This window comes from Drosophila miranda, chromosome 3, assembly GCF_003369915.1.
Source record: "Drosophila miranda strain MSH22 chromosome 3, D.miranda_PacBio2.1, whole genome shotgun sequence".
NCBI lineage: Eukaryota > Metazoa > Arthropoda > Insecta > Diptera > Drosophilidae > Drosophila > Drosophila miranda.
This window is the reverse complement of record NC_046676.1, coordinates 22,803,937-22,822,697: the sequence shown is the minus strand read 5'-3', so window position 1 is coordinate 22,822,697 and position 18,761 is coordinate 22,803,937. Positions and strand designations below refer to the sequence as shown.

The following is an 18,761-nucleotide window of genomic DNA, read 5'->3' as shown; positions in this document are numbered from 1 at the left end:
ACTAATCTATAACTATATAAAATGAATCCCAAATAAGGATAAACATCAAATGATCACTCTGTTAATCTATAAAAATAAAATCTTAAGAGCTGCTTATCGCAGAAAACTATCGAGCCCCTGCATTGAAACATGCAATTAGAATCAGAAGTCGCGGGTCTAGAAATTTCAATCGTCAATAAAATAACAGAAAAATTGCGCCGATTTGCACTAACTCAGATAAGATTTCTGTTGAAGATATATCCCAAAACAATATCCATGTTAATATTTGCATCACCTCTTGCACCTTCAAACTTGATCGATATATTGGCTTATTAATCTATCATCTCTAGCACAATACACATAATTTTCCAGTGCCACAAAAATTGAGACGAATTGTTTAAATATGGAAGGTTCAGGCGAATTTATAGAGAAATTCATTGAAAAGCCACCTGTGCATGATCATCAGCCGCGCCTGAATGAGGTGGCTCAAAAGTTTTTGGCCGACTTAGATGAGGAGCGTCAGCGTTTGTCCGCCGAATTTCCCTTATGTGCTCTGCTAATTGACGAAGGTAAAAATCTTCTTGATTAAAAATCAATTTCGGCATAGGTGTGCAGCTATTAAATTGTACTTTAACGATAAATTGGAACTTTACAGCTGTGGACCGTGTTTACTGCACAGGTCGCATTCCTGGCAAAGAATTCTATGCCGATGTGTACAAGCAGAAGCCAATGAAAATCACACAAAAGGTGTTTGTGCCTGTCAAGCAATATCCAAAGGTAAGGGGGAATAACCTAACATTCATTCACCAGCTACACCATATCCGACTCCCTCTGTTACTTGCAGTTTAATTTCACCGGGAAGATATTGGGCCCCAAGGGCAACTCGTTGCGCCGCCTGCAGGAGGAGACGCAGTGCAAGATCGCCATTAAGGGGCGCAGCTCTATTCGCGATCGCAACAAGGAGGAGCAGCTGCGAAATTCCGGAGATCCGCGCTATTCCCATCTACAGAAGGATCTGTTTCTGGAGGTCAGCACTGTGGCTACCCCGGCCGAGTGCTATGCCCGCATTGCCTACGCCCTGGCCGAGATCCGTAAGTATCTAATTCCAGACAAAAATGACGAAGTGTCGCACGAACAGCTGCGCGAACTCATGGAAATGGATCCCGAGTCAGCCAAAAGCATCCATGGACCGAATCTTGAGGCTTACAGGTAAATTGTTGAAACTGATAATGATTGAATCGGTTTCTCAGTTATGTTATTGATCTGATTGCAGATCTGTATTCGATAAGAAGTTTGGGGCTGGCAGCAGCAGTGCTCCAAAGTATATAAACCTCATCAAGAGAGCCGCGGAAAATCCGCCCGAGTAAGTTAATTGTAAAGTATAATTTTGTATAATTTACTGACCAACCAGGATTACCCAACCAACCGGAGCGGCCTTGCATCTGAGCAGAACTTACTCCCCGACCAAAGATTGATCATATCATAGCTAATATAAAATGTTGTTGTTTATAGAGCCGAAGAGGCAGAGGAGGCGGTCTACGCATACGAGCATCCACATCGTATGCCTCCCAAGCGTGGCCCACCCACCGGTTATGAGTACAGCAAACGTAAGTGGAGTTGATAACGCCTTTTGTTTACAGTCGTAGTTCGTAGAGACTAGATCTATTAGATCTCCTCTTTTCCCTCACTCTAAATTCTAGGGGTCGCACTTTCGATGGGTTTCGTTGGGGTAGTTTGTAGCACAAAAAGTGACTGAAACTGAAACTTCTAAAGCAAATAAAAAAAAAGACTAATTTTATAATAACAATCAAACGTTTTATATTTAACGACCTAAACCATTTTTGAAACACGCATAACATACTAAAAGTAATAATGAACCAATTTTATAGCACGTCCATCAATAATACCGACAAATGCAGCGGCTTATAAACGTCCACAGCCATATCCAACCGACATGAAACGTATGCGCGAACCGCCCATCAAGTCCTATAAACCCAATACGTATACCATACTCAAAAAATATAAATAATATAACAAAATTCAACTCAAATAAACCCGAGTTGAACTCAAGTCAAGTTGATTCCACCTCTACTCCATAAATGAATGAAAAATTAAGGACAATGTTTATGTTTATAATACCTAAATCCGAAAAGAAATATCAATGAGAAAAGTCAATTGCTTCTTGGCCTGACAAGATGACAAGATTATGATATACGATGAATGATGAATGAATAATGAATAATTATAAAATTCGAAGAATATTAATTTAATCTTAATTCGTAATTTCAATAAATCTACTCGAGCTGTTTGCTTATGTCAGCGGACCGGAGCAGACGCCCTATCAATTATCTATTACAATTACTGTTTCGAATTATGATTTCCTGATTTCCACATATATTAATTATTCTTCTCCATAAATGTGTAATAAAATGAAAAACATCATGAACGAATATAAAGAAAGCATTGTCCAATCAGAGCCAATTACATATAATCTAATCTAATCGAATCTAATGAATCGGCTGATCCTCCCATAATCAATATACAATATATACTTTATATATACACGAGTCTGTAGCAGTAGAGTCGATAATTAAAATAATCAATATTATAAACTGATTGAATTATCACAGATCAAAATTCCATTTGTGACATCAAAGACATCAAGAGCCTTTAAAATAAGCAAATAAAAAATTATGAATTTATAAATCTAAAAAGGAAAAACCGTTTAAATAAACTATTAAAAATGCTGCATAACAACATTTTGTCAAGTATTGTATATTTCATATTTTCCCCATATCCAAAGCAAACAAAAAATACGTTCATATAGTTAATAGAAACTTTGCTTGACTCCGGGTGACTTGATGGGTAAGTATCCGACGTTTGATTATATCCATTCTGTATGTTGTGAACTATACGAGAATATGTATGTTGGAAGCTTGAATAAACAACAGAACGTGAACCAAAATGAATTTTGGGTGTTTTTCTTGTATTGAAAATATTATGTTACTATGGAGTGGAAGAAATTAAACACGCTCGAGTTGGATTTTCACAAGTATGGGTATATTATTTCCTAAATCTTTAACAATCGATCTTTGATCTCCTACATTCGATATTGCAGTCGGCTTCCTGTAAAGCTGGCAATCCAAATTTGCTTCATCAAAGCGGCTTCGTCGACCCTTGAGGCATAGACCTCCTGCTGTGACTGTAGACGCCTTAGAATTCTCTCGTATACCTCCAGGGCAGTCTGGCTCTGGCCACAGCGACTATGCTCACAATTCTCAGGGACAGTATGGGACTCCCCAACGAAATTGTCCTCGAACAGGGCTGGACTCTCACTCTGTGGGATCATCTAGGGGAACGTGAATATACTATTTGTATTGCGTCCTTGGCTTTGATCGATAAGAACTCACTTTGTTGTTTCGGTTTGGAGCAGATTTATGTTCCTGACTAGTGTCCTGTGTGTGGTGTGTCCTGTCCGCTATGCAGTTCGCGACTGAGCAGGAAACTAAAGTTCTTGCCACCACCAGCACCACCCTGGAGAACCATATGGCAGGCATGCCCTGCGCACATTGCGGAATTCCTCCTGCTCCTCCTTCCACGCTGCGCTGCAGCTGCAGGGGCAACAACGCATTGTTGTCTCTGTTTCGCCTACCCTCCCGCAATCCATCCCTCCCTACGCGTGAAAAGTGCGCTATGGAATCCTGCCCATACATCCATACATATATAGGGGTGGATTTTGTTTTCGTTTCGTTTGCTTTATCAACATTTTGAATGGATTCAGCTGGGTCTATAGCAGCTCTAGTTTATTTCACTTTTATATCCGACAAAATTACATTCAGTTGTATATGTATACATATAGTAATATTCTTCACATATCAATCATATCCTTCATATATCCTTTGTAACGATTCATTAAGCCACTTGTTATCGCATCGGTAACTGTCCGTTGTTTGTTTCGCTAAGTTCAAAAAACAATTATACACTAATAATTAGAATTATAATATAATACGATTCATTAAGCACACGTCTAAAGCCTGCAGCATTCTATATGCAATTCGATCCTATACGATTAAATAGCATTCTAAGAGTTCAAATTTCGATACCTAATTGGCTTTTCAGCTAAAACTAAAACCTATTTAGTTACAAATAAAAATATTATTCGACTTGAGGAACCTACATATACAGATCTACAGGCGATATAGTAGTCCTGCAAGTTTGGAAGAAGAGGAAGCTAAAGTTGGAAGCATAACTCAGATAATCTGTGGATCAGTAACGTAGCCCTAGGAAGATTTGCTTCCTCAAGATCTACACATACATAAATATAGTAGTATATTCTATAATACAATAACAAAGCAACACCTAACTAACATAATTCGCCAAGAAATCGATTCCTTCCTTAGATATACCGAAAAACATACAGTGTTTCAAGAAAGCGTGTTTACAAGGAATTTGTTTGGTAAGTGTTTAAAATACTCGTATCTTAATATTACTGATCTCTTTAGGAAAACTATTTGATAATAGTAGAAGAAATCGCAAGGCAGATTGGGGAAACACACACAATATAATGTGAAAATACTTTCTTGACATACTGTATCTTAGTAACAAGCTCGTTTTTTTGGTGCGCATCTCCAAACATTACCCGGGCTGGGAGGTTCAGTGCCGGTGGTAGAATTGCGTTAACTGAACTTGGCCCGGTTCAGATTTAGTAGCGAACTGCCAACTGGAGGGCGGCCAAGAGCAGGAGCATCCAGAGGCCAGAATCCTGCAAAACCGGCGCCGACCCTTCGGCGGAAGTAGGTTGAGCGGTGGCCGAAGCAGGAGCCGGGGTGCTTGGCTCCAGTCCAAGATGGATGGTAACCTCGCGACGCACATCGGGTGGCATCACATGGCAGGAGTATTTCTGCCCGTCCGTGGCATTGGCCGCCACGGGCACGGTCAATGTGAAGTTTGTGTCTAGGCCGTAGACTGTGCTGAATAGGGTGTTGCCGTTGCTGATGGGGCTGTCATCCTTGTACCAGAGTATGGCATGGTGTTGGGCTGGCAGAAGAGAAGATTCAATTAGAGTCGTGTACGGTCTATGCATTGATTAGCCACACTCACCATTGTAGTTCTTGACGGGGCACTCCACCTTCACACTGCTGTCATTGGGCCCCACATAGACGTCCACTTTCGGCTGGTCGAAGTACGGAAGCGGCAGCTTGGGACCTGCTGTGGACTTGGCCAGGTTTCCAGGCGACCGCTGCGGCTCCTCTTCATCGTACTCACTGTAGTCTGTACTCGCCTCACCGCCACCGCCTGCACCTCCTCCGTTTCCAACTCCAGCTGCGGTTGTGGCAGATGATGGTTTGCCTGGGTGTGCCTCGGGCAAGGTCAGCACACCTGGAATAGATTTTAATTATTTTCGGGGCACATTATGCATTGAAAAACCACTCCAAGAAAGCTCCTCAACAGATTTCCGTGTCTGGCGATAGTTGAGTTCGAGCCTATGCCTCTGTCTATGCCCCAAGGCCCTGGCAACATAAAACCATTAACGGAACCGGGCCAATCCCCTTTCTGTTTTCCCAAGGAGCGTGTCAACGCCCATTCTGGATGACTGAAACCAGCTGAACCCGACTCAAGCGAACTGAGGCAATGGAATGGGACGGGATGTGCGAGTATGCCACACATACGTGCCACAATTCCCATTGCTTTGAGGTCAGGACGTCAAAAGTATCATCACGGAATGGAATTCATTTCGGGACTTGAGCAGGAATACGTATACGCTCCTTCCTCCCTCCTTCCGCACAAACACATGGATTTACATACGCCACGTTCTTTTCGGTTGGTATGTGTACATACGTATATGTACTGTATATGTATAGATTTGGATCAAGGATGTACATCGCTTTGCGTTGCGTCATTCGCCAGTTTAGCGCATTGCTTAATGCCAGCTAAAAGTGCCAATTTTACTCTGTATTTTATAGAGATACATGCATACATACATTATTTAGAGGTTTGCTTTTTTTAGGCGGGTGGACGTGTGTGTGTGCCAAAGTTATTAGTTTTGTTTGCTCTCTCGTTAGGAAAGGAAACATGACAGGACAAGACACCTTGCCTATCCTTGGCGTAGTTTGCGATTTTGTGCTTACCTTTCGATGGGAATCGAATCAAGGAATTAGGTCAGCCTTATGGAATTAGGCGTTAATTTATCTTCTATCCAATGTAATCATGGATAATGTAAGATTAATTCAATATTTTAAATGGTGATCCCATATTTCAATATGATTCGAACTATAGCTTAACGATTTGGTATAAAGATTCACCGAAGAGTTCATTATTTAAGTTTTTGGATAGTTCATCTATTTTTTAGTAAAAATGCACAAAAATGTAAAATTGTATATAACATATGAATATAAAGCAGAAAGTCACGGGGCATGAGCATGATATGCCTCTCTTAATCCACTGGGATTGAAAATTGTCAACTCACTTATGCCACACTCTTCTGCTGTCTTATCTGTATGATAATTAATATCGATAAACCGCATTAATAACCCTGAAACACACACACAGAGAGGGAGAGACGCCCATGATATGACAATTACTTCTCCCTGAGCCATTCCCATCATCATCTGACGGCTCCCGCCTCCCTTTGCCCGCTCCGCTGCCAACTGCTTAATTATTCAAGAGCCACTTTAATCACGTTGATATTTTTAACAATGTGCTCATTCCTCCCATTTCTTCTCCACAGTACTCGCTCCAACCCATCCCGCAATTCTGCCCATGCCCCACATCCGAGTACCACTAATTTGTCTATTTGTAGGCACTGAACATCGGAGAGAATGAGAGTGACAAGGCAAGCCCTGGTTACAAGTGGTTCCCGAATTGTCATCCATTCAATGAATGACACACGTTCTGCCTGACAACAGACAACACTCCCCTCCCCACACCCAGATGATATTTAAGGAAAGCTTATCCATAAAAGTGAAAACCCTTCCGAGCACTTATGCTCGGAGCTGGTGATGGTTAGGGTCATAGACAAGTGTTTTATGGAGTTTGGTGCCGGGTCTACGGGATGGGGCCCCATAAACGGATGGCGAATTTGTAACCCTATATGCATACCTAACTATCAAACACTTTATGTTTTTCATCAGGTATGGTAATGAGCGATGAGGCAATTCCTGTATCATTTCATATTTTCAGGGACTAGAAACTTTTGTAGAAGGTTTTCCTTATTAGGTCAGCGAAGAGAAGCAGTGCAGGGTAATCCATCGATTACTTAAGCGCCTGCAATACACACACACACACATACCGAGACCCACACTAGTCAAATAGAAACGAAGGCAGTGGCAAGTGCACTAGACATTTTCCCCAAGGATTATAATCTCAAGATTATGCAAATTTACATGGGCATGAAGCAGAAGAAGAATATTATAAGTATTTCTTTGTTCAATATTTCTGACGAGACGATAGAATCGTGCTTGTAAAGAGTTCATTTGAAGAAGTTTGTGGAGCCCGCATAATCAATCGTATGTTTGTATGTTATTATGTTTTTTTCCCAGAGAGTTCAAGCTGCACCATTCAGAGCAGAGCTCATAAAGATTGTAAATTGAATTCAAATTAATATGTTCCTGCGTGTTGTTTTTTTTTAGAGGAGCGTATGTATATATATGCAGTTTATATAGCGGCAAAGATGTAAGATGTGCAAGAGGGGAGATGCAACCGATTCGTACCTGGAAACCGGGAAGATCCAAAGGCGATAAGAGCCAGCAGCCAGATATGCCTCATATTTTGTTGATGCTGTTTTTGTTGCTTTCCGAAAGAAGTATGCAAATTCCAATTACGATAACACTTTATTGGAATCCTTTTCACTTTTACGACTGTATTCTGCTCTGTTTTGTTCTGTGTTTTTTATGTTCTGTTCTGGTCACAATCCCGAATCGAAACCCGTTCGTACTGCTGCTGCGGCGGAGGATAAGTTGGCAATGCCACAAAAGCGTTGCCGAGACACTGAAATTTGTTTTTGTGTGCTTTTTGCGTGGGTTGTTGTGTTGCCTGCTCCGTCGACGTTGGGACTGCGGAGCCGCCAGAGCGAACCATCTGGATATGTACTCCACGGCGGGAAGAGGCAGAGCGACAGCGACCAGCATTAACCGAATGAACAGGAGAAGGCGCGAGCGCAAAGCGTCGTTGTCCATGGGGAGATGACTCATATATTGCACAGCCGCAGGAGTGCCCTATTGGAAACCGAAAGCTAACCGAAATGTGTCAGAGAGAGAGAGAGGGAGAGCTCGGCTGGCTTCCTGCAGTGTGAAGAACTCAATTTCCCATTCGGCATGCACGTCACGAACGCCAAAGAGAGAGAGAGACCCTAGGTCAATTCCATTCCAAATACTCGTGCAGTTCCACTTTCCAGCATTCCCTTGGACTGTGCAGTTATTGCAGCAGCTACCAGCTTGCTCTACCGCCCACACCTCCCCCATAACATATCCCATTGCAGTGACAACTCCAGCTTCACCGCGTTGCCAACTATGTTTTGCTGAGAGCCAGCATAAGCCGAATTAAACGCTCTCTTAAATAGCAGCTCACTCTCTTTGCGGCTGCGGGCCGTGGGGAGTCTGCGCGGCTCTTGGAGGGTATTTCGATTCTCAACTAATTTTGTGCTGACAGCGCATAGTTTTTCTTATATTTTTATTGTTGTTGTGGTTCTTGCGGATGGCTTTTAACTTTTTTGTCGCTCTTGGTATACCCTGTACTAGCAGGGGCCCGAGGGGTGTGTTGTATCGACATCGATCGACAGCATCAGACTCAACGAGTCGATCTGTCTGCAGGAGTACATAGATCCCAAAATTATAGAAAATAAATCAAATTAAGACAGGTGATGGAGCCATACTTTGGATGATATGCAAGATTAAACTAAAACATTATCTAAAAATTCCGCGATTGGTTAGTTCTCGTCTCGTAGCGGGTACCTTACAGTCGGAATGTCGTCTATAGAGCCTTTACTTTTTGTTTGATTAATTTGTTTCTAGAAGAATGGAATTCTTGGAAATTCTGTGGATGGGATGCAACGCCGCCACCAAAAGAAATCTCTCACTTTTCTGTATGTGCTGTGCTCTGTGTGTGTGTGAGTAAATATAAATATTTGATTAATAACCACGCCCCTCGAATGGGGGGGCTGGCTCCCCCAAATGAATGGTTCTAGATTTGCGGATGTTTACAGGCTTGGCACCCAACAGAAGACAAAACAAATAACCATATACACTCACACACACATATAGTCGTAGATACAGATACAACACATAATGCAATGCACTTTGTTTTATGCTCGTAGATTAATTTTAATTGTTTGTTTGTTTATTTGTGTAGTGCCAATGTTGCATGCATGCATGTATATACATTTAATGCTGACGCTGTGGCCTGACTCTGTGGCCGGCAGGGTATAAATTGTATCTGCATCTGTTGGATTGCCTGTATCGGTATCTGTGTCTCTGGATGTGCCTGTCTCCAATGTAGGCGTCATCAGACACTGACAAATAAGCAAACAAGTAGGACAACTTTAGATGGTAGAAGACTTTAGAGTACCCATTACGCAGATACATAGCATTTGGGATGCAAAAGCCTGAGAGTACATACAAAAAGAATAAAGTTTTGATTGATAAACACCATAGATGACAGTTATCAATTTTAAGATCAATTGGGATCAATTTGGGAATATTATGGACTATCAATTCTAAGTTCAAATCCCTGAAGGCTTCTATTTCTCCTTGAGTGCGACATACCCCTGTGAGCCGCGACGACTACCGGGTATATCCAGATCCAGCCACCCCAAGTGTACACAGTCCCCAGTCATCCCATCCAGCCCCATGGCTTTGGTCTGCCGCAAGGAAATCACAGTTTTGTTAGTGCCATCAACAAGCACAGCCCCCATTCCCAGACTCAAACACTCCGAGGAACAGAATCCAATGGATGCCTGAGAACTCGCGATTCCATTAAGCAAATTGTCTTTGGGGGATGCAAAGAAATTTCCGCGAATCATCTTGGAGTGGAACTTGAGGCTTGGGGCATGGGCAGGGGCAGGGGCAGGGGAAGTTGCAGGAATGCAGCTCAAGCATGTGGCATAATTCCAGTGAGTTCTGTTACACATATGAAGTAATAATTAAGTTTTTAATTGGAAATGAAACAAGGCTCGTGGGAGAGCTTTATGTAAAGCCCTTGGCCCGAATCTGGCATAATTTTAATCCATATTTTCCTCTGTCTACATCCGTAAAGCCCTTTCGCTTTCATATTTATGGCCAGGAAATGCTTTCCTTCTATAAATATAGCCCCTGAAACTGAAACGAATGTTTTCAAAATACAATTTAATCCCGCCACACCGTCAGCGCTCTCTGAGCGCCCTCTCTCTCTCGCGAGCGCGCGCTGCTTACGCTCTCTCTTTGCCAACATGGCAGACCAGACAGGCGGCGGCCCAAAGCAAGCATAAGCGGACAGGCACAGACATGTTCATTCGTATTTCTGCTCTGGTGCCGAACGGTAATAACGGAATTTCGATTCAAGCTCGAGTTCGAATTCGAAAAGTACAAAAAATAGGTTGTGGATCGTGTTAGCACTGTGTTCTTGTGTGCGCTCGGGAGCTATTGTAACAATTCTGGAAAAAAATAATAGTTCTGAAATCAATAAAAATTCCCCAAGGAGAAAAGTGCTGACAGTGCTAGCCGGAAATTGGTACGATCCACCGTCAACATCATTACGCGGCATAATTCCCAAAAAAACAAAAACAAACTTCTACAAGTGACACAGTTTTCGATTTAGACAAAAACCAAATACACAACCCATTGGATACATATTCGTCGCTTGGTAGTGAGTGAGCCAGCAAATCAAAACCCATCAAAAATGATGTCCCGAAGAGCTCTGCTAATTGCCGGACTCCTACTGATCGTGGGCAGCTCCCTGGGTAAGTGCAGGAAATCAAAGTGAAGCGGCTTTTTGGGGTTAGAGATAGACCTGATGCAATCGTGGGCTGTGTTCAGGGCATTATCTAATCAGACTTGGGGCTTGGGGCTGGGTGCTTGAGACTTGAGGCCGTCCGACCCCGTGCACACTAATCGCAGTGCATCAGATTCGGATTTGAAATGCAGGAATTTACTATAAATCGATGTGATTGTTGAGTTGCTTTTTCAAACTAGTTCTGACCTACATTTGTCCCTTGCCAGCAAAGATCTTAGACTGAACTTTGAGCTTTTTTATGGTTTTTGGCATTCCATGATTGGGATGATTTAGATGATTCAACTTTCGGGCTTTTGGATGAGCGGATGAGCAATGGATGTTCCCCGGAATACTCGTTAGATTACAATGATTCATGGCTGATGATGATGATCTTTCATCTCCTGATATTTTTGCTACTGTGCAAATAAAAATCCGCCTTATACAAATGATATTTTTAGCTGTATGTGTATTTATTGTTGATAGTAGTTTGACTATTAATTTCTGCACATTTTACAGCCAGTTGCATCGAACAGTAAATGCAATAATTTATCGACTGCAGGCTGTCGCATTAATTCAGTTATTTATCACGACCCGATCCGATGAATGGTAGTTGAATGCATTCAAGTTTTCTCCGCTCATTCATTTTGTAGGAAATGAGTGTGCGTTGTGTGTGTGGATGGCATTTAAGGAGGGGACAGCCATAGCATAGCGAAGGCTAGAGGTGTGTGCCATTTGCCATTTGGCATTTGTGATTCCGAATCGGTTACGGCTGTTAATTATTCCAGACTCTTCTTATTGTCAGGCGGTCCCGGGCGGCGGTGCCTGTCGAGACGACCCAGGAAATGAGCAAACAGCGGAATGGCAAAAACAATCCCATTGATAGCCGGCTGGGGTTGCGATCAGCAGCGATAGAGGCAGCGGCATCGGCATCGGCATCGGCATCGGATTCTCGGGGTCTCGCGTATTAATTAGCCCTCGACTCACCGCAAGACAGTAGGTAAGATTTCCGCTAAAGAAGCGTGTCTGAAGGAGAAGCGTGAGAACATTATTGATCGTGTCCGTAGATCACCTGGAACACCCTTTTTTCTCCGGGTGTTGTTTGCTTACCCTGGAGCCATAAACAATGCGATTATGATCAGAGTGATTGGATTGCCAAATAGGAGTAAGAGTTCGTTCCCGGCTAAGGATGGGTTTCTCTTTCAAGACGATCCCTTCTTGATCTTCTCACAAGTTTCGCAAGGAATTCTGCTGTGTGTGTGATTCCTTCTCTCTATGTTTACCATATTTACTTAATATTCCATAGTTGTCTCGCTGAATGCTTGACATGGGTAAACAACAAGTCTAACTGATGATCATCAGATCCGAGGATTGCCATATACATACATATATCTTTCCCTCTCTCTCTCTGCCATCTCTTTCCCGCTTTGGGGATTGAATTACATGGCATTTTGTAGTCGGCGTGGTGCGAATTGAAAGGAGGCATCAAATGACCGCGAACATTGAAAGAGGAGCCCAGAACATCATGAAAAGAGATTTTGTTATGTCGCGGGATGTGGGGAGTGAGGAGCAGAGAGGGCCCTGCTCTTGTCTGGGTCTTCTTGTGCAGAGATACCTCCTCCTCCTCCACATCTTCCACTGCCTCTGGCCCGGGTGCATTTATTTTGGAATATGTGACTCATTGATGGTTGTCGGTTCTGGTCGTGCCACGGTTCTGTGTGTGTCTCTACTCCATTGCCCTGGCCTGGTATTCGTGCTGGGTTCTCTTGCCACGCGGCTGCATCCACTGCAGCACAGATGGGGGCTTTGTGGTGTGGGCTAGAGGGGCCAGAGTCAACGACAGCGACAGAGTCAGAGGCAAAGGCAGCCGGCAAAAGCGAGTTAAACAAACTCGTAACCAATTCTCTACAATTAAAGAATCAATTTACTTAACGTTGCTGGCGAATTGGCTGCCGCTGAATGGGTTGCCGGGGTGCGGGCATCGCATCCAAGAGGGAGTGCTGCTGCAACTCAAGTGGGGCATCATATACATATACATATGGTATATATGTACATATGTACCAACTCGTACGTGTGCATAAAACTCGGATGATCACAACGATAATGAAGAACTCAACTCAAATGCTGATTCAGATGCAACAGAAGCCCAAAGCCGCAGATGCCTCGGCTTGGGATACAAATATTTTCAGAATTTATGACCAATACAGAAGAAGTGGCAACTTATGAGGGGAGAGTACATCCCCAGTACATGCTGTACGAGTACTCACCCAAATTACAAAGAAATATGCCGATACAAGCTATTTTTGAGCTTTAAATATATTTTATGTGGGTTGAGTCCATTAAAGGATTATAGCAAATGTGGCGTTTCCAATGATTCACCATAATCTATTTTTATTTTCTCAACATTTTCAAAAGAAAATCACAAAATTTGCCAAAAATCTGTCAAAAATAAATACCAATTCCCGAATAGTATCGCATTTCACATCGAGTTAGTTATTTATTTAATTATCTGAAATTTAAATATTACAATTTATATCGCTAAGTTTCCGTGATATTTTTAATGGTATTTTCTATGAAATAATTGAAATTATGGTCACAAAAAAGTTTAAAATATTTGTGTGTCTTGTGCCAAAATGTCTGTGGAAACCATAGTGGGTCTACCTTTGGATTCGGCTCTTTGGCCAACCAAGGGTTTTCGAACCATCCCAAATGGCAATAAATAACCCAAATCGAAGAACAAACCTTGCCCAAATAGTTTCTGGCTAGGGGAAGAACAAGAAAGGAGTGCCGCATATTAATTACAAGCCGCCAGAGAGAGCCACTTGAATGGGAATGGGACTCAGAATGGGAATAGGAATGGTAATGGGGAAAACACGAGCCCTGCCTCTCGGAGCAGTTTAATATGCGCTAGGCGTAGCCAGAGTCGCGCCTCGCCTTGCGCTCATCTACGACTACTACTCGTATGACTATGGCTCTGACTCTGGCTGAATGACTATATAGTAGCCGTCTATATGGCCGTACCGACCCTCTCTGCTGTTGGCTGGGTGCCCGCACAATCCGTGGCACTTGCCCCATCTAAGTGCTGCCGACACGTGCACAGCCAAGAGGGGCATGTATACGTTGGTGTGCCAGAAAGAACATACAGAATGGTATGTTGAAGGCGTCAGTGGACGATCACTGGGCACAATGGAAAATCGTTTAAGTGAAATCAAAGTTCTCTATTCGTATGGGATGGGATGGGAATACATACATAAAAGCATATACATACATATTTGTTTTGGATCACTGAAAATCGAAATTTATTGAAGCCACTTGATGCCGGTCCTCGAATATCCACCATCCCCAAAGACCACATCCATAGCTACAAGCACATCGAAAAAATACAAAGTGAAATGAATCGATTAGAGAAATTGAAGCCGGGAAAAGCATTCATTTGAAATGCGCACTGGATTTGCATATTTTCTCTATTTAGAAAATGGAAAATGCTCCATTAGTTTTTGGCTAGCCGGCGCGACGGCAGCATCTGCCTGGATAGAGTCTGCACTCTTTGGCCAATTCAATCCCTCAATCCCTTCCAGGCACACGCCCGAACGGAATTCGAATAATGTGTGCTATTTTGGGCATCTGTCAATGATCCGCACATCTGCCCGTAACGATCCGATGCGACCCTCCCACCTCTCCCCACCCCCTCTATGGCTGTCCCTCTGCTCCTGGCCAATTGGGAATCCTCTGTGCGTAGGTAGTCTCGGGTCGTTTTATGATGTTCTCTCTCTTTGTCGCTTCGTGGCCGTAACCTGATCGCTTTCACAGAACCAGAATGCCATTATCATTATCCGCCTTGTCTCATGTCTCTATCTGCCACACACACACACACACGGATACACTCGCACACGCAGGCAAAGAGACCACCTCCTGCCACACAGCACAGACAATTTTCGGCTCATATAACGCACTCCATTCCACTCCGGGCCAGGGTCTGGCTGGGTCTGTGTCTGGGTCTGGTCAGTCACGTTCGGGGACAAGGGACAGGGCGAACCAGACAGACAAAGCTGAAACACACACACAGAAAGGAGATCAAAGATCAGAGAGCTGGCTCTTAATTTCCCCGGGCCTTATCACAGGTAGTAAAGACAACAAAAATGCTGCACTTGAATGATTCCCGGTCAGCAGCAGAGGGCCAAAAGGCCAGATGTAGTGGCCGGAGGGAGTGAGTGACTGGCATTAAAGCTAACTCGACTTTTTGGGTTATTAGCCGACTCTGAACTGCATTTTATTCCCTTTATTTCATTTCTTTTTTGTCGGAATCATGGTTATGATAAATTACTTTTGGCCCAGTTCTAAGTACCAATTAAAGTTGGGCAGGAACATGGATTGGATGGAAGGATGGAAACTTTTATCTCTACAGATAGAAAAAACATGGACGTGAACATAATCCGGGGAAAATATAATTTTGGGAGTATTGTTTATAAAAAGATCAAATGCGAGGGGTACAAAATTGTTATAGCAGAGTCAGACATGTGGAAAATTACACCGTAAAGTTATGTTTTAATCAAATTTAAAAATGCTCCTTAATTATATGAAAGTATCAGGATTCCCCAAGTTCTCTTTAAACGCATTGGGACCCCCGTTTCACTTATCAAAAAAGAAATACATTGAATCCACAAATGACTTTCAAAATACAATTTTTTATTACATGTTGAAGTGCTTTTATTGTTATTTTTTTTTTTGTACACTCCCATATACATTTTTCTTAGAATTACGGAAGTTTTTCGCGTCCGGGCGGAAGGCAAGCAGATCATTCAGCCCAAATCAGCAATGAGAATTCCCTTAAATGTTGTTGTTATTTCTTATCTTCCCGGTTCAATGGATTGTTTTGTGGGAGATGGGGGGAAAAAAAATGAATTTTTTGGGGATTTCTGTGTCTGCTGTTTGGTTCAATGTACATAAATACGAGAATAAATTTCTTTTATGGCCAAAGTTTACGACAAAAGAGCAGCCAACCCGCTCGGACAATGCGTGAGTGAATGTGCATTTTTTTTTAGTGAGAGAGCGGGAGGGAGGCCATGGCTCACGGAACGCAGTAGGAATGCAAGGAGAAGAGAAAGAGAGTGCCCGACAAGCTCTTTCGCTGCTGTAGTTGCTGTTGATCGCTGTTTGCTTTCCAATTCCCATTCATTCCTTTTATTCAATCCTTTCTCTCGCACTTAATGGCAGGAACTGGAATTGAAACTGGAAGTCACCTTGTACTCCTTGCCTTTGAGGAGGAGAGTAATCTTCCTAGTGACATTTTGGATCCATAGTAACGATCGATCTCTCAGGGTATCAAAAGTTTCGTGCTGGCGTTCTTTTATTTTTGATTTCGTTGTACCGCCAACAACTAAACCACGCAACGCTGAGCAGCAGAAAAGCGACACAACAGTGGCCATAATAAATAAACGCACACAGGAAGACAAGACAAGAGCACAAGCAAATGTACAAAATGTAAATTTAAACTTTTCACAATCACCAGACTGTCCCTTTTCCGAGGGTGTGTGTGCCAGTGTGTGTGCTTGTGAGAGTGCTGCAGTTGGCACTATGAAAATGGACATTGTTGTGAAATGCTTTCAATGCTCTGCTTCGGTGGTGGTGACACCACCAAAAACAAAAGTAGCCCACTGTCCCTCTGCTGCTGCCATACCCGTCAGCACGTTACATGTGGGTGCGGCGGCGATCGCCCGACCGACACCGTTGCACCAACACCAATACCAACACCCCGGAAAGTGGGAGAGGATGGAAGGGAGAGGCAGTCCCAAGGTAGATTATATGGAAGGTAAAGCAGTGCGGGTGGCAGTCAACCACTCTTTTGCACTGCCTTCCCTTCCATTTAATATACCTTGGGCAGACAAAGAGGGGGAGTATGCTAGTGTTGGGCACTAGGCACACTCTTGTTGTTTTCTCTTTCCATACGCTCATTTTAATTTTCGTTTTTCATGTGACCCCATTTTACCGAAATGTTTTCGACAAAATATGTTTGTACATGCGTGTGCATGTGCATGTGTGCGGAGGAAAACGAAAAGAACGAAAATAATGAAGAATGGAAAACGGTGAATGCGAATCGCCTTTAACCCATCATCAGCGCAGCTGTCTGGCCCGTCCCCTCTCCCGTCTCGTCGACGAAATTGAGCTGCAAAATTGAGGGAACGCAAACAAAAAAAAAAAACACAGATGCTGATAGTCGGATGATGATGGGCCTAATGCATTTCGAGTTGGTTTCAATTTCCATTTAATTTCGCTTAATTAACCCACCGACTAGATGTGGTGGTACTGCCACTGGGAGCCGACCCCCCACAGCCGCTATTATAAACAGTAGACGCATCATCGCTCGCAATGGGCTATAATTATGCTCTGGAATGGTGGATCCTGGAATTTTATGTTTAAACGTTTAATTTATCATCGTTTCAGTGCTCTCATACCCCCAGTCCGGCACTGATGAGGACGAAATGATGGCGGACGATGACTTCGAGTACGATCAGGATGACCAGGGTACGTCCAGTCAACAGGCCAAGACAGGCCAAATTCCAGCCAAGACCGACAGTGCGCAGCCAAACAGAACCGTAACCGTAACGGGCATCCGCGGCGAGGATGTGGTCCTGAAGTGCGACCTGGACATCACTCGTAAGTTCTAGTAAACCTTGCCCATTATCTCCTCTAACGACGCCGCTTTGACCTTGCAGAGAGCATCTTGTGGTTCTTTGGGAAGAACATCATCGCCAATGGCGGCACTTTGGTGCAGCCCAACTTTAAGCTGGACACTGCAAACTACGACCTAACCATACTGAAGGCAAGTCCACAGGACGCCGGCGACTACTACTGCAAGGCCCTGCCCCAGGGCTCTGTCCTGAACACCAAGGTGGTCATCGCCGAACATTCCCTCGATGCCATAGCACCGGAGAGCTCCACCTCCGCGTCGAGCAGTTTGCCCAGCCTTCCCGCCTCCCTTCTGTGGCCAGTGCTGCCTGGAGTCTGTCTGCTGAAGTTCGGCAGACGTTAGTTAAGTCTAGTATTAGATTTGCAGAGATATGTATGTGCCCAATCCCCCCTTCACTCTACACTCTTCGCTCTCCACTCTTCACTCTTCTCACAGGAAAATGAGCATTTGAAGTCTTTGTTGATTGTAAATTTGTGTAATTGTAAAGACAAATCAACTTTATTTATTAAATAAAAAAGGAACCAAAGTATACAGAAACTGCGGCATGAAATCAATATTTGTCTGAGTTCTCCCTTCGATTGGATCGCGATCTCTAAGAGATTAAAAGAATTACAAATTTGTTTAGTTTAGTTATATTTCATTTCTCTTTTTTGTGGACTCAACGAAATTACAATATCCATGTAAGACACTGGCTTTTTGATATACATATGTATGTATTGTATATATATATATTTGTAAGTATATATGATTCTGTATACATATATGCTTAAAGGTCGGCTGTCGAAATCAGGTTCTGTTTTTCCAAACTTTGTTTATGGAACTTTCTTTTGATTGATTTCTTCGAAGAATCAATTTCGCTTGATTGCTTCAGTTGGCACGTTTATTGATCAGCTTTAATGTAATAATTCTTAAATAAAATATATATAAAATATATTCTTACACTCACAATTTGATTATAGATACGCACGTACTATATAGTGTACATGGTCAGCATGTTATGGCGATTTCCCCTCAGGTATTGTAGCAGAATCAAAAAAAAGGTGTTTTGTTTGTTGTTTGAGGCCTGATTATGAATAATTATATGTATGGCTGTTTAGCTCTCATCGATTTGTTCAGTATCTCTTAAGTATAAGTA

The 18,761-nt window shown here is 42.9% G+C and overlaps 4 protein-coding genes across 5 annotated transcripts; 2 read left to right on the top strand and 2 right to left on the bottom strand.

The window, feature by feature from the left end:
- Positions 1 to 306: 306 nt before the first annotated feature.
- Positions 307 to 2,738, top strand: LOC108159698 (KH domain-containing, RNA-binding, signal transduction-associated protein 3). Of its 2 annotated transcripts, XM_017293210.2 has the most exons (6): positions 308 to 548; positions 635 to 756; positions 824 to 1,188; positions 1,253 to 1,342; positions 1,492 to 1,586; positions 1,869 to 2,738. In XM_017293210.2, exons 1-6 carry the CDS (start codon positions 383 to 385, stop codon positions 2,006 to 2,008), a joined length of 978 nt encoding a protein of 325 aa, XP_017148699.1. In that variant the 5' UTR covers positions 308 to 382; the 3' UTR covers positions 2,009 to 2,738. The 2 variants fall into 2 exon arrangements, with proteins under 2 accessions (XP_017148700.1, XP_017148699.1); XM_017293211.1 differs by lacking the exon at positions 1,869 to 2,738 and having other exon boundaries at positions 307 to 548; positions 824 to 1,070; positions 1,492 to 1,585.
- A 279-nt stretch (positions 2,739 to 3,017) lies between these two features.
- LOC108159700 (ventrally expressed gene D protein) lies at positions 3,018 to 3,497 on the bottom strand. The gene is made up of 2 exons (XM_017293213.2): positions 3,390 to 3,497; positions 3,018 to 3,328 (listed from the first exon to the last, which is right to left on the bottom strand). Exon 2 carries the CDS (start codon positions 3,326 to 3,328, stop codon positions 3,080 to 3,082), a length of 249 nt encoding a protein of 82 aa, XP_017148702.1. The 5' UTR covers positions 3,390 to 3,497; the 3' UTR covers positions 3,018 to 3,079.
- Positions 3,498 to 3,750: 253 nt separating this feature from the next.
- LOC108159699 lies at positions 3,751 to 8,047 on the bottom strand. Its single transcript, XM_017293212.2, has 3 exons — positions 7,689 to 8,047; positions 5,080 to 5,358; positions 3,751 to 5,016 (listed from the first exon to the last, which is right to left on the bottom strand). The coding sequence occupies exons 1-3, from the start codon at positions 7,741 to 7,743 to the stop codon at positions 4,682 to 4,684; spliced, it is 669 nt and encodes a 222-aa protein (XP_017148701.1). The 5' UTR covers positions 7,744 to 8,047; the 3' UTR covers positions 3,751 to 4,681.
- A 2,414-nt stretch (positions 8,048 to 10,461) lies between these two features.
- LOC108160129 lies at positions 10,462 to 18,180 on the top strand. The gene is made up of 3 exons (XM_017293924.2): positions 10,462 to 10,909; positions 17,380 to 17,592; positions 17,652 to 18,180. Exons 1-3 carry the CDS (start codon positions 10,849 to 10,851, stop codon positions 17,966 to 17,968), a joined length of 591 nt encoding a protein of 196 aa, XP_017149413.1. The 5' UTR covers positions 10,462 to 10,848; the 3' UTR covers positions 17,969 to 18,180.
- Positions 18,181 to 18,761: the final 581 nt, after the last annotated feature.

Excerpts from the sequence above, each read along its gene's own strand:
- LOC108159698 (XM_017293210.2), top strand. The coding sequence starts at position 383 with ATGGAAGGTTCAGGCGAATTTATAGAGAAATTCATTGAAAAGCCACCT. Across the intron at positions 549-634 it reads TGCTCTGCTAATTGACGAAG|CTGTGGACCGTGTTTACTGC; the intron begins GTAAAAATCTTC and ends GGAACTTTACAG. Across the intron at positions 1,189-1,252 it reads CCGAATCTTGAGGCTTACAG|ATCTGTATTCGATAAGAAGT; the intron begins GTAAATTGTTGA and ends ATCTGATTGCAG.
- LOC108159700 (XM_017293213.2), bottom strand. The coding sequence starts at position 3,328 with ATGATCCCACAGAGTGAGAGTCCAGCCCTGTTCGAGGACAATTTCGTT.
- LOC108159699 (XM_017293212.2), bottom strand. The coding sequence starts at position 7,743 with ATGAGGCATATCTGGCTGCTGGCTCTTATCGCCTTTGGATCTTCCCGG. Across the intron at positions 5,359-7,688 it reads TGGATCTTCCCGGTTTCCAG|GTGTGCTGACCTTGCCCGAG; the intron begins GTACGAATCGGT and ends AATCTATTCCAG. Across the intron at positions 5,017-5,079 it reads CCCCGTCAAGAACTACAATG|CCCAACACCATGCCATACTC; the intron begins GTGAGTGTGGCT and ends CTCTTCTGCCAG.
- LOC108160129 (XM_017293924.2), top strand. The coding sequence starts at position 10,849 with ATGATGTCCCGAAGAGCTCTGCTAATTGCCGGACTCCTACTGATCGTG. Across the intron at positions 10,910-17,379 it reads GATCGTGGGCAGCTCCCTGG|TGCTCTCATACCCCCAGTCC; the intron begins GTAAGTGCAGGA and ends TCATCGTTTCAG. Across the intron at positions 17,593-17,651 it reads GTGCGACCTGGACATCACTC|AGAGCATCTTGTGGTTCTTT; the intron begins GTAAGTTCTAGT and ends TTGACCTTGCAG.